General features: G+C 49.3%; 1 protein-coding gene across 18 annotated transcripts in view; it reads right to left on the bottom strand.

The window, feature by feature from the left end:
• Tacc2 (transforming acidic coiled-coil containing protein 2) overlaps window positions 1–11,264 on the bottom strand; it is a 220,974-nt gene that overhangs the window by 140,567 nt on the left and 69,143 nt on the right. For 16 of the 18 annotated variants that reach the window (XM_031388530.1, XM_031388533.1, XM_031388538.1 and 13 more), the window contains 2 exons: window positions 1,673–6,796; window positions 1,039–1,140 (listed from right to left, as the gene is read on the bottom strand). The exons of the other annotated variants lie outside the window; for them this stretch is intronic. In XM_031388530.1, coding sequence (XP_031244390.1) covers window positions 1,039–1,140; window positions 1,673–6,796 — 5,226 coding nt within the window. The remainder of the gene's footprint in view (window positions 1–1,038; window positions 1,141–1,672; window positions 6,797–11,264) is intronic. 18 annotated transcript variants of the gene reach the window in all.

The raw sequence follows: 11,264 nt of genomic DNA, 5'->3' as shown, positions 1-11,264 counted from the left end.
ACACACACACACACGGGGGGGGGCACTTTAACAACCAAAGGTCTAGGTATCCAGCAAAGCTTAGTCACCATGTTGTGTCCATGGTGCCTCCCTGCCCCTTAAGAATAAATGTAAAGAGCAGCTTCTGCAAGACCACAGGAAGCACTCCCTCACTTGGGGTAAGGAGCAAGGGGTAAGGTTTGAATAGCATGGTTCCACTTGTCACCCACCCTCCTTTATCTGAAGATCTCTGTGGAGCCTGGCTTCCATTGTGACAAGCAACTCCTGCTTCAGAGATTAAAGCAGTGTTGACCCGTTAGTTTCAAAAGGGATCAAGCTAGATTAGTGTGTGCCCATGCTAAGGACATAGGGGAGCAGGGTGTGACATCTAGGGGCTATAGGGCTTTTTGGGGGTGGGTGTGTGTGACAGTTCTGTAATTGATCGTGACCTTCATCATAGAACTCTAAGCATACTAAGACTGGTACTGTGTGTGTGTGTGTGTCTTGTGTCTGTGGGGGTATATGTATGTAGACTTTAAATGAGTGAATTATATGTTGTGTGGATTGTAGCTTAGAGGAGTTCTTTTGTTGTTAAAGGTATGCTCAGGTATGAAAGCAAGCATCTCTTCAGCCAACAATCTGAGTCATTACTTCGGAATTGCACTACTGAAGTGCACGAACTTTTCCATAGCAATGGTGGACTTCTGCCCCACCTCCCCCCACACACACTTGAGACAGGGTCTTAAATCTAGCTCAGTCCCAAATTCCTGATTCTCCTGTCTCTCAGCTCCTAAATGTTAGGACTACAGGTGTGTCATATCTAATACAAATATAACAGCGCACATAGGAAATTGCAGCCTAGCACGGGGGAGCATGTCTACAACTCCAGCACTTGGGAAGTGGAGGCAGAAGATCAGGAGTTCAGCTCTCCTCAGCCTGATGGAGTCAAGGCTAGCCTGGGCTACTGGAGACACTCTCAAACAGACAAACACTACTATCCTTCATGAAGTCAACGGCGCATCTGTCTAAGGAAGGTGCCACAGGCTTTGCGTCACTGACCTTTCTGCTCCTCTCGGATCTCTGGCCTCGGCTGAAAAGCCTTTCGGAGCATGTGTCTCAGGAACTGGAGGTAGAGTGGCTGAGCCAGGCCCTGGGCTCTTTCTGAGATGAGGAAAGAAAGTGGTTGCTGGGATCAGATACTTGGAGAGAGCCAAAATCCTATGCTAAAAAGCACACTTCCCACTCTGTGGCCACTACCCCAACATCTCTAGGATGAAGCAAGCTTTAGGCAGCCAGGGGCTTGGAGCTGCTTTGAATCACATAGGGCCCTTCTACCTAAACGATTCCACATTTGAAAGCAGCTGTGCCTGCACTCCAGAAAACATGACGGGCCTGCAGCCTATCACCCAATCACGCTCAGCCAGTCAACGCTTCACGCTCTTCTAGTGGTTTTAGATGAATTAAAACACCAGGAAAGGAACAAGACGTGTCATCCAAATAGCTCCCTTGCCTCCAACCACCCCTCCCACACTTTTCAGAATCCTAGCGCATCCGGAGAGGGTAAGTGGGGCCAATTTAACCCTTCCCATACAGGAAACTGGGCCTCCTGAAAAATCCCCCGTCAGTTTGATTCACTTAGCGTGAGGGTAGGGATCATACTTGATCTGAACCTGTAGGCATTGCACCCAAGTACCTGTCAGTGAGGAGTTCTTCTGGAGCCAAGAGGTGCAGTTTCTCATCTTTGCTTTCACCAGGCTCTGGAGGGGAAGAGATGCTCATCTTCCCGTGCCCTACAGGAGCAGGGAGTTGAGGGCCCAGCTGTTCCTTGGCCTGCTGGTATTCAACCTGGCTGTCTCCTTGAAGGGTGGCTGTGTCCTCCATCACCTGAGCCCTGTTGGAGCATCCCGAGTCTTGACAGCTCCCAGGCTGTGCTGAGTCACCTGCCACACCGGGAAGCATCCTTGTAGTACCTGTTTCAAGGAGGTCACCAGACACACATGCCCACGTCTCAGGCCTGCCTGGTGTGACATCACCTTCTGCTTCCTCAGCAGTTCCTGCCATTTTGCTAGGATCCAGGGGAGTGGCCAACACTTCTCCAGCCAACATTTTGGGGGCATCCTGGTTGCCCAGCACATTTTGCATGTCTGCAGCTTCAATCTGTCTTTCACCCTCAAGTGTGGAAGGGATCCAGGGCTCAATGTTAGATTCAGGCACATTCAAAACACTTCCAGGAGAAGAGCCATTCAGGCCACAGGTGGATCCTGGTAGATTACTGGGACCCTTGGTGTGAGTAGGATCCTGGGCACCATCTTCTCTGTGTCGACTGTTGCTGGGCGATGTTTCCAGGTGCTCTTTTACAAAATGGCTTTTGTCACCTTCAGCAGAAGCCTCCTCTGCATCTCCATGGCTCTGGGCAGCCACAGGAAAGCCAGGAGCTCTTTCTCCTGGTATCCCCTGAAGAGCTGCAGAAGAGGGAAGGCCCACAGCTAATTCCTGCCTGCTTCTTGCCTGCTGTGAGGGAACCTGAGCTCCCTGGCCAGGCTCCCCAGTTCCCTCTCTTTCAGCAGTGGCACCTGGAAAGCTCTCCTCCAAGGCTGTCTCCACCAGGCCCGCCAGCTTCTCTGGTGCTAGGTCCTGGGGAACTAGATAAGAACCCTCAGCCTCAACAGCTGACTCTTGCTTCTTCTCCACCTGGAGTCCTGCAGGAGATACAGGGTGAGGGGCAGCAGCCACTCCTTGTGCCCCATCTAGAATCTTCTCTGAGTTCAGTGAGACATCAGGGCCCTCGACCAGCACACTCCTTGGAACTCCTGACTTTTTACTAGGCGTACTATGGGGCCGATCAGCAACCAGGGCTCCAAGCACAGACTGCTCAAAGATCTTGGTGATATGTTCCCTGAAATCAGGAAGCCCAGCTATTATGCTGGTCTGCTTGGAGCATGCACCCTCACTACCTGATGTAACAACCCTCAGATCTGGGGTAAGTTCTACTGGCCTCTCCCTGTTACTCTCTGTCTCTCCTGCTACTTCCTCACTGGCCGGGCATGCTGCAATCTCAGAGGGCCTGGCATTTGCTCCTGGAGCAGCAGCCACATGCGTCTCCCTTGCCATCTGCTCATCTCTGACCAGGAGAGGCATCCTGTCCAGGTAGGGCATGAGACTCACATGTCCCTCAGTGGGTCCAGCTTGGGAGATACCGTTACCATCCCCTGCTTCAGAGATTTCCCCACCTGCAGTTCCTGGTTGCAAGACTGTGGTGAAGGAGCCAGCAGGTATCTTTTCAGGGGTGTCATTTTCCAAAGCAGGTGGAGGCTTCTTTGCAGGACTTTCATGAGGTGCTCTGGGGTCCTCTGAGGAAACCACTTTCATGCTACCATCTTCTGCATCCATCCTGGCAGCACCACTGATATGCAGGTAAGGGGTGTCAGGCACAATCTCTTCAGGTGGTTGAGCTGGCAGAAGGCTCTCTGGGCCTGAAACAGTGTGGTGTATCAGAACATCCACAGTACTTCTGGGAATCTCGTCCGATTTTCCTCCTGGCATCAAAGCATCTCCACAGCTGGGCTCAAGCTGTACAAGTTGGCATGGCTCATTTAGGGTGGAGGTGAGGCTCTGGTTAGTCTGAAGGAAACTACTGCTCAGGGCAGCTTCTGGTGCCCCTGAAGCCTGCTGAATTCCAAGGTCTCCTTCACTGGCATCGACATTCATTTCGGCAGATCCACCTTTATCGTCTTGTTCCTCTGCTCTCTGGAAACTTCCAAGAGGCCTCTGTTCTGAACCCAAGGTGGCCAGCTGCTCCATTTCCAGCTGTGGGCCTGACTCTTTCTGTCTCTCATCACAGGCCTCGATCTCTAGGGCATCCTGGGTGGATATGACGGTGGGACTGGTAGGCACTGGGTCTGGAGAGCAGTGTGCTGTATCCAGGAGAGCTACTGAGTCAGGTGGACAGGGCGGGGCCTCCGCTATGTTTCTACTTGCTGTCTCTGTCTTATCCAAGCCCCGAGGCAGAGGCAGTACGTCACTGGCTTCAGAAATGCCCGAGTCCCCACGACGTGCTTCTTCATGCTGGCTGCCTGTTTTCAAAGCATCATCCAGCTCCTGTTGGGACTTGCTCAGCTCCTGCCCAATACAGAAACTATCCTTTCCACCTAAGTTTCCTTTAAGAGAGGTGGCTGCTGCAGGAGGCAGGATCTCCGAGGGCTGACTGCTTCTGCCTGTGCCCTCTTGCTCATTTCCCCCTAGTGCAGGCAACTCTTGTCCCAGTGAGGATGACAATTCTGACATCTCTGACAGTGCCCCTCCCAGAACTGTATCCTTGGGTAGTGAACTTGGAGTATCGCATGGGCTGCCTTTAGAGAGAGGTTCTGACCCCTGCTCCTTTCCTCCTTGAATGGACAAGCTCACATCTGCCCCAGGCTTCCTTTCCTCGGGCACTGGGGTTGTGGAAGGATCTGTATTCTGCTTCTTCAGACCTGGGCCACTTAGACAAGCCCTTTGCCCATTTGTAGGTGATTGGTCCTTGTCACAGAGAATAGCAGAGATGGATGCTTCTGGGTCCAGTTGGGATGGCTGGAGAGGGTACTTTGAAGGTGGTGGGAGACTGTCCTCTGGGCAGGACAGTTTTCTCTGACAGTCTTGTTCCAGACTAAGCATAGCAAGTCCATGGCCCATTGTTGAGTCTTTCCCATTGGGAGGAGGTGACGCATCAGCATGGACTTCCTGTCCCAGTTCAACCTTCTCCGGCCCACAAGGTTGGCCTGGAGATATCAGCAGCAAGCCTTCCCCATCACAGCTGTACGACGGATGCAAGGGTGAGTGGCTCTTCTTTACTTCCAATATATCCTCCATCTCCTCAGCTTTGGGTACCTCCTCCACAGCTGTAGCAGGCAGGAAATCTGCTTTCTCAGATCCTAAAGCAGGAAGTGACTCTGTTGCTTCCAATCCTCCCCTGTCCTGAAGCATGATGGGGCTCTTGGTCTGCGATCTTGAACTTTCCCAGATGGCTTCTTGCGGAAAAAAGTGCTCACCAGTCCCATCCAATGCTGCAGACAGGATGGGGTCCTCCTCATGGAGTTTGTGCAGCGGGGTAGCTGTGTCAGCCAAATGGGATTCAGCAACCACCCACCCCACCACCTCTGCTGAATCAGAGTGGGACCCATCCATGTGGCCAGTAACCTCCTGTGGAAGTGGCTGTGCTGAGTCTGAGCTGGGAACGATCTTGTTCTCTTCATTGCTGTGTGGATTTGAAACCTCACCTTTCTCAGTGTCCAGATGGGGCTTTCTGTGAAAGGCTTGAGACTCCTCTTGGTCTTGGTTCCCAGCCTCTGCACCAGCAAGGGCTCTGGTGGCTTCTTGCTGTCCCTCAGGGTTATCTCCATGTGATCTGCATTCATCTCTAGCCATAACTCTATTTTCAATATTCTTGGGGGCCTTGGGACCATCAGTTGGTCCCACTGACCTTCTAGAACTTTCATTTGAAACCCCATGGGAAGAAGTTGGCAGCAACATCCCTGGTTGGACTGTATCATTTCGCCCCTCCAAGAAAGGTGCAGGAACCCGCTGGAGGCTACCTTCTGGTTGTTCTTGTGTTCTTCTAAGATCTAATGTTGGCTTTAGTTCCACCAACCCTGTATCCATCTGTTCTGTGGTGGCCACATCTGCAGAAACTGACATCTTCATCTCAGAAACAGTCTCCGTGGGTTCTTCTGAGGCAACCTTATTCCAAGCAGCCGGATGTGCAGTGGGGCTTGAAGCTGTATGCGTTCCCTCTGTTCTAGTCAGTGGAGTGGCCTCAGCACTCAAGAGCAAGCTCCCATCCAGCTGGCTGGCTGCTGCCACACAGACAACTTGCTGGGGCTCAGTTCCTGATGTCCCTGTCTGTGGCTGGCTCTGAGCATCGCTGGTGTGCAGAGTCTCTTTCCAGGAGCCACTGTCTGCTGGTGCTGTGGTAAGACCGAGTGGGCCCGAGGGCAGTTCTGCACATGGCAGATGCATTTCCACTTTCTGCTGGCAGCTTTCCTGGGAGGCAGTGCTCATCTCCACTCCAGGGTTAGCTCCAGAGATGCTTGTAGAGGGATGGCAGCCTCCAAGAAATGTCAAGTCCTTGGCCGCATACATAGGTAGCATCTCTGCTCCATCTCTTTCTCTGTCTGATGATCTTAGGACTGAATCTTGTGGGACCATGGTCTCAAGTTTTGGGGGGGATTCAAGGACAGCTGAGTTTTGCATCCCTGACCGAGCAGCAGCAGGGGCTTTAGTGGCTGACTCTGGGGAGGAACCTTCGTCTATATCCTCTTTCCTTTGGAACTCAAAGTTGCGAAGCCTGTCACCCTCTCCATATAGCAGCTCTGTCTTTGGCTCCTGGAGAGGAACTAGGGAAATTCCTGGCAATTGGCCAGTGCAACTGGAGGATGAGCTCCGTCCTTCTTTCTTCAGCTCTTTGTCTCCTTCAGCATGGGGGGTTCTGGCAGCCATTGAGTGCTGTGTGGGACCATCCACTTCAGGAGTGCATGTCGGTAAGATGATCCCTGGGATGCTGGGGGAGGGTTCCATTCTAAGGTGATTTGTGAGGGTACCATCTTCAGGTGCTTCTGCTTCTGAGCTTGCGAAGCAACCTTCTGAGGGGCCAGCGGTGAAGGGCATGGAGGCTGAGGGGCACGGCTGTTCCCAGGGCAGAGATGATCTGGGCAATGGAGAACCTTCTGGGCCCCTGATTTCCTGGGGGTGCTCCCCTTGCTCAGTCACCTCTGGGGACACAGTACACGGATCCAGGCTGGGCACACTTTCAGAAGCCGAGCAGGAGCCTCCTAGCCCAGTGCTGCCAACAATGAAAACATGGATCGTTTCATTGGTTCCTCAGAAGATGTCAAAGATAGAGCCACATCCAAGCAGAATGGCCCTAATCTGACCCCCACCAAAAGGCTACCAGGCGCCTCCACCAACCATACTGACCCCATGCAGCTCCTTCCATAATTATACATGCCCTTACTTCTTCAAAAACCAATGCAGGAAGTCTCAAACATCCAGGTGTAGGGCTTTCCATGCAGGTTAATCATGAGCAGGGAAATATGGAAATTCACTGAAAACACTTTTTTAATGCAGGAAATTTCCTTTCATGTACACATGTGTGTGTGTGTGTACATGTGCATGTATAAGCATATACCACAATCCTGTTGTTTTTGAAAATGTGCATTCTGGGGACTTAACTCAGCCCTCATTCTTGCCAGGCAAGCAGTTTTCTCAGCTTCCCATGGAGATTTTTAATAGACAGACAGACAGATAGACAGACAGTGACAAAGGTGAACAAGTTCTGGAATCCTTTGGTATTTGGGGAAAAGGCATGTTAGAAAAACTGTAATTGGAAGTTGAAGGCTATTCTTTTGTTTGTTTTGTTTTAGATACAGGGTCTCAATATGTAGCTCTGGCTGTCCTGGAACTTGCTTTGTAGACCAGGCTGACCTCAAACTCATAGAGACCCATCTGCCTCTGCCTCTGCCTCCCAAGTGCTGGGATTAAAGATATTTCTCACCATGGCTGGTGAGGACTATTCTCAAATATAGTTAGTTCTTCACAATTTATGGTGGGACAGTGAAGCATAATCCCCAAATCACCCGTCACTTAAATAGAATTTCTCCCCTGACCAGCATATATCACTTGAGAGCTGAAATACCTTCACATCATGCTTTTCCTAAGTTGAATATGCTTACCTAGGCAATGTGTGAGAAAGCGCTTACTGTGACACACTCAGAGAACCAAGGAGAACTTGGCTCAGAATCAGGGCATTGTGGCCACTTATCAAGCACCCCCCCAGGTAATGTGATACAATTTTGCTGCTTCCTATGTTTGAATATGTTGCTCAGTTCTTAATTATTTTAAGTGCACTTTTGTTTTATTTTTATGGCTTTGAGACAGGGTCTCATGTAATCCAAAGGTGTTGAAACTCACTAAGATTGATCTTCGTGCCTCTACCTCCTAAGTACTGGATTATAGGTGTACACCACTACACCCAGATGCATTTTAATTTTATAAACAATGTAATGATGGACACAGAATTAATGAAAATACTCTTATGTGCTTTCCACTTGCATTAGTCTAGTCACCTCCCTTCCAGGTGTTCTATGCTCTTTCTCTAGAGTATGCTTTATTTTATTTTGTTTTGTTTATTGCTCTGACTCTATGCATGTGCTATGATTAAATAGTTCCTGGTATGGAGAGAAGTTACTTAAGGCAAAGTTAACAGAAATACAGTTTTTCTAAAGCTTTGAATTTTTAAACATTTTATTTTTAGTTATGTGTATGGATGGGTAAGTGTGTGTGTGTATGTGTGTGTGTGTGTGTGTGTGTGTGTGTGTGATGCTCACAGTGGCCAGAGGTTGTTGGATTCCCTGGAGCTAAAGTTGTAGGTGGTAGTGAGCCACCCAACATGGGTGTAGGAAGCTGACCTAGGATCCTCTGCAAGACAGCATACATATGTAATTGCAGAGCTATTCCTCCGGCTCCAGGGTTTTAAAAAGTCATTGTTTTAGTGCTATCTTAAGGAACAAATAGCAAAGAAAGCTTGTAGAACCTTTGCTAACTGTTACACGCACACACACCTATAGACCCACTGTACTCAGCAGAAGGTTTCTACTCTCTGTATCCACTAGGACATTTCCCATACAAGGCAACACATGCATTCTCATCCATGCAGGACACAGAGGGTGGAAAGGTGATGTGTATTCTTATTAAAATGTGTAGGACTGGGACTGGGTGATGGCTCAGTGGGGAGCTTGCTTGCTAAGCAATCATGAGGATCTGACTTTGGATCTCCAGAACCCTCACACACAGGAGCCAAGTGTTGTAGTGCAGCCCCAGCATAGGAAGATGGCTAAGAATCACGCAGCTCCCAGGGGCTCACTGGCCAGCCTGTCTAGGCAAAACAGCAGTCCCAAGTCCAGTGAGAGACCTGGCCCCCCAAAATAAGGTGGGCCCTGTCCTGTCTCCAGTCACATCATTGTCTGGAAGAAAGCCAGGAATACAAGTTATGTAATGATTTGCAGAGTCAGCTTTGTTTTGTTTTTATTGTGTCTGACAAGATATAGTTATCTGATCCTTCTTCGATTATGTTATTTTATTAAAATAAATTAAAATTAAAGAAATAAAGTGGAAAGCAATAGAAAAAGACTCAATGCCAACCTCTACTCTCCATATTCAAACACACATGTGCACACATGTATGGCATACATACTACCCACAAACCCTTAGAAATATGTGCTGACCTGTATGTTTGCCCAAATCTGTGTTGATGCCCTAGGCTTCAGTATGACTATTTGGGGAATAGGAAGAAAAGTTAAATGACATCATGGGGTGGGTGCCTAATCCAAGAGGACTGGAGTCCTTATGTACAGGAACAGAGACAGCAGGGGTCCATATGCACAGAGAAGGGCCACATGAGGACGCAGTGAGAAGATGGCTTCTACAAGCCAGAAAGAGAGGCCTCACCAGAAACCAGCCCTACAACACCTTGACCTGAACTTCCAGCAGCCGGCACTGTGAGAAAATATGTCTGTTGTATGGCTGGCAGGCTGAAGCAGTTTATCATAGCAGCCCAAGGATACTAATAAAGCAAGCACGTGGGCATCCACTGAATGGGCATCTATTGTCCTTTCTTTTTAGTGTTTCAGAGGTTTCAGCCTTTCCAAAATAACACATTGAGAAACAGGAATGGATGGAATGGTGTCAGCGCTTGGCATGGATCATCTCATTAAATCCAGTAAGCAGTAAATGCCATGGGTGTTGCACCTGCTATGTGCAGATGAGAACACAGAACAGGGAGGCGGAGCCTGGATCTTGACTGGACATCTTCCTACTCTCTCTGTGCAATGCCCGTAAGAACAAAACCTCCCAAGGAAGAGAAGAGGCTCTGTACTCCACCCATTGCAGCCTCTCTTGCCAAGCCAGTCACCTCTGCATGGGACGTCATCTATGTCCCTCAAGGAGGGATGGGCATCCCATTGACATGGCAGCCATCTTTGCCTAACACCTATTCCTGCACATAAGAGAAGAGATGGGTGACTGAGGACCCAAGCCAGAGTAGGCTACAATTTCAAGCAGCTTAGCATTTTCGGACCCCAAAGCAAAGCCGGCAGGGTAGAGAATAACAAGAGTGAGAGACATACATCACTCCAGTGTACATGTGGTCACCCAGAACACGAAGACATCTGGCCCAACATTGGCAGACATGTGCAAAACTGCCCCAAGTGTGAGTAAAGCATGTGAACTTGGCCTTTTGGAAAGTACCCAGGAGAGAGCCAGAAATGAGAATGCAGCTCAGTGGGCCATTTCCCATTGCTGCTGTAATCCTGGAGGTTTTCTTCTTTTAACGAGGACTTTATGCGTCAGAATGTCCCACCCCTGAACTGAGCCAAACAGTTCAGCAGAGGATGAGACTCAGAGTGTTCTCTCTTCCAGCCCCCTTTGTCCCACTGGAAATGGAACAAAGAGAGCCGTTTCCACAGCTGCCTTCTACGAGGCCTGGCAGTGAAGGGGAGCCCGTGGCTTCCCTTCAGGATGACTGAAGTCATCACCATTCGAGACAGGCTGACAGAGAGCAACCAGAAGCAATTCTACTGAGTGAGGGACAGACAACAACTCCCTCTGAAGAAGAGTCCAAGGTTGGTCTATTTAGCATAAGACCAGACCAGGGATCTCTTTGATTACCTATCAGAAGCAATACTAACAATCAGATTAAAGCTACTTGCCAGAAGCAAATTTGCCCAAGGGCAGCAGAAATTCAAAGAACTGGTCTGTTGAGGGTTCGGCTTTAATTAGACTGACATAAATCCTTTTATGCTTCAAGACTGAATAGAAATGTATGGCATAGAGCTGTGTTCACAGTTGGTTGGGGCAGCAAGTGTTGTTAGTGGAGGCCTTTTGGCCCTGGGGTAAGATCAGGAAGGACAAAGGACCACAATTTCTTTCTGGGGCAGACTCTGCCTTCAACACCCTAAAGGAGCAACCTAAGTGTGTTGGCCCAAAAGTAGCAGAAACTTGCTAAGCAAATATCGAGAGTCACAGAAAAGGTGCCCTACCCCACTGCCTTGGTACAGACAAACATTTCTGACTAGGCTCCTAAATGCACAGGTCTGAAAGCACACAGCAATGCTTACCTACAAGGATGCTAACTGGAAAATGTAAATATAGCTGCTGCTGCATCCCTGGCCTTTAAGACTAGCAAACTAATGAAATTCTTAGGGAAATGGATGGATCTGGAGAATATCATCCTGAGTGAGGTAAGCCAATCACAA

This window comes from Mastomys coucha, unplaced genomic scaffold, assembly GCF_008632895.1.
Source record: "Mastomys coucha isolate ucsf_1 unplaced genomic scaffold, UCSF_Mcou_1 pScaffold21, whole genome shotgun sequence".
Taxonomy (NCBI): Eukaryota; Metazoa; Chordata; class Mammalia; order Rodentia; family Muridae; genus Mastomys; species Mastomys coucha.
Note: the sequence above shows the minus strand (reverse complement) of the source record. Positions and strands in the feature narration are given on the sequence as shown.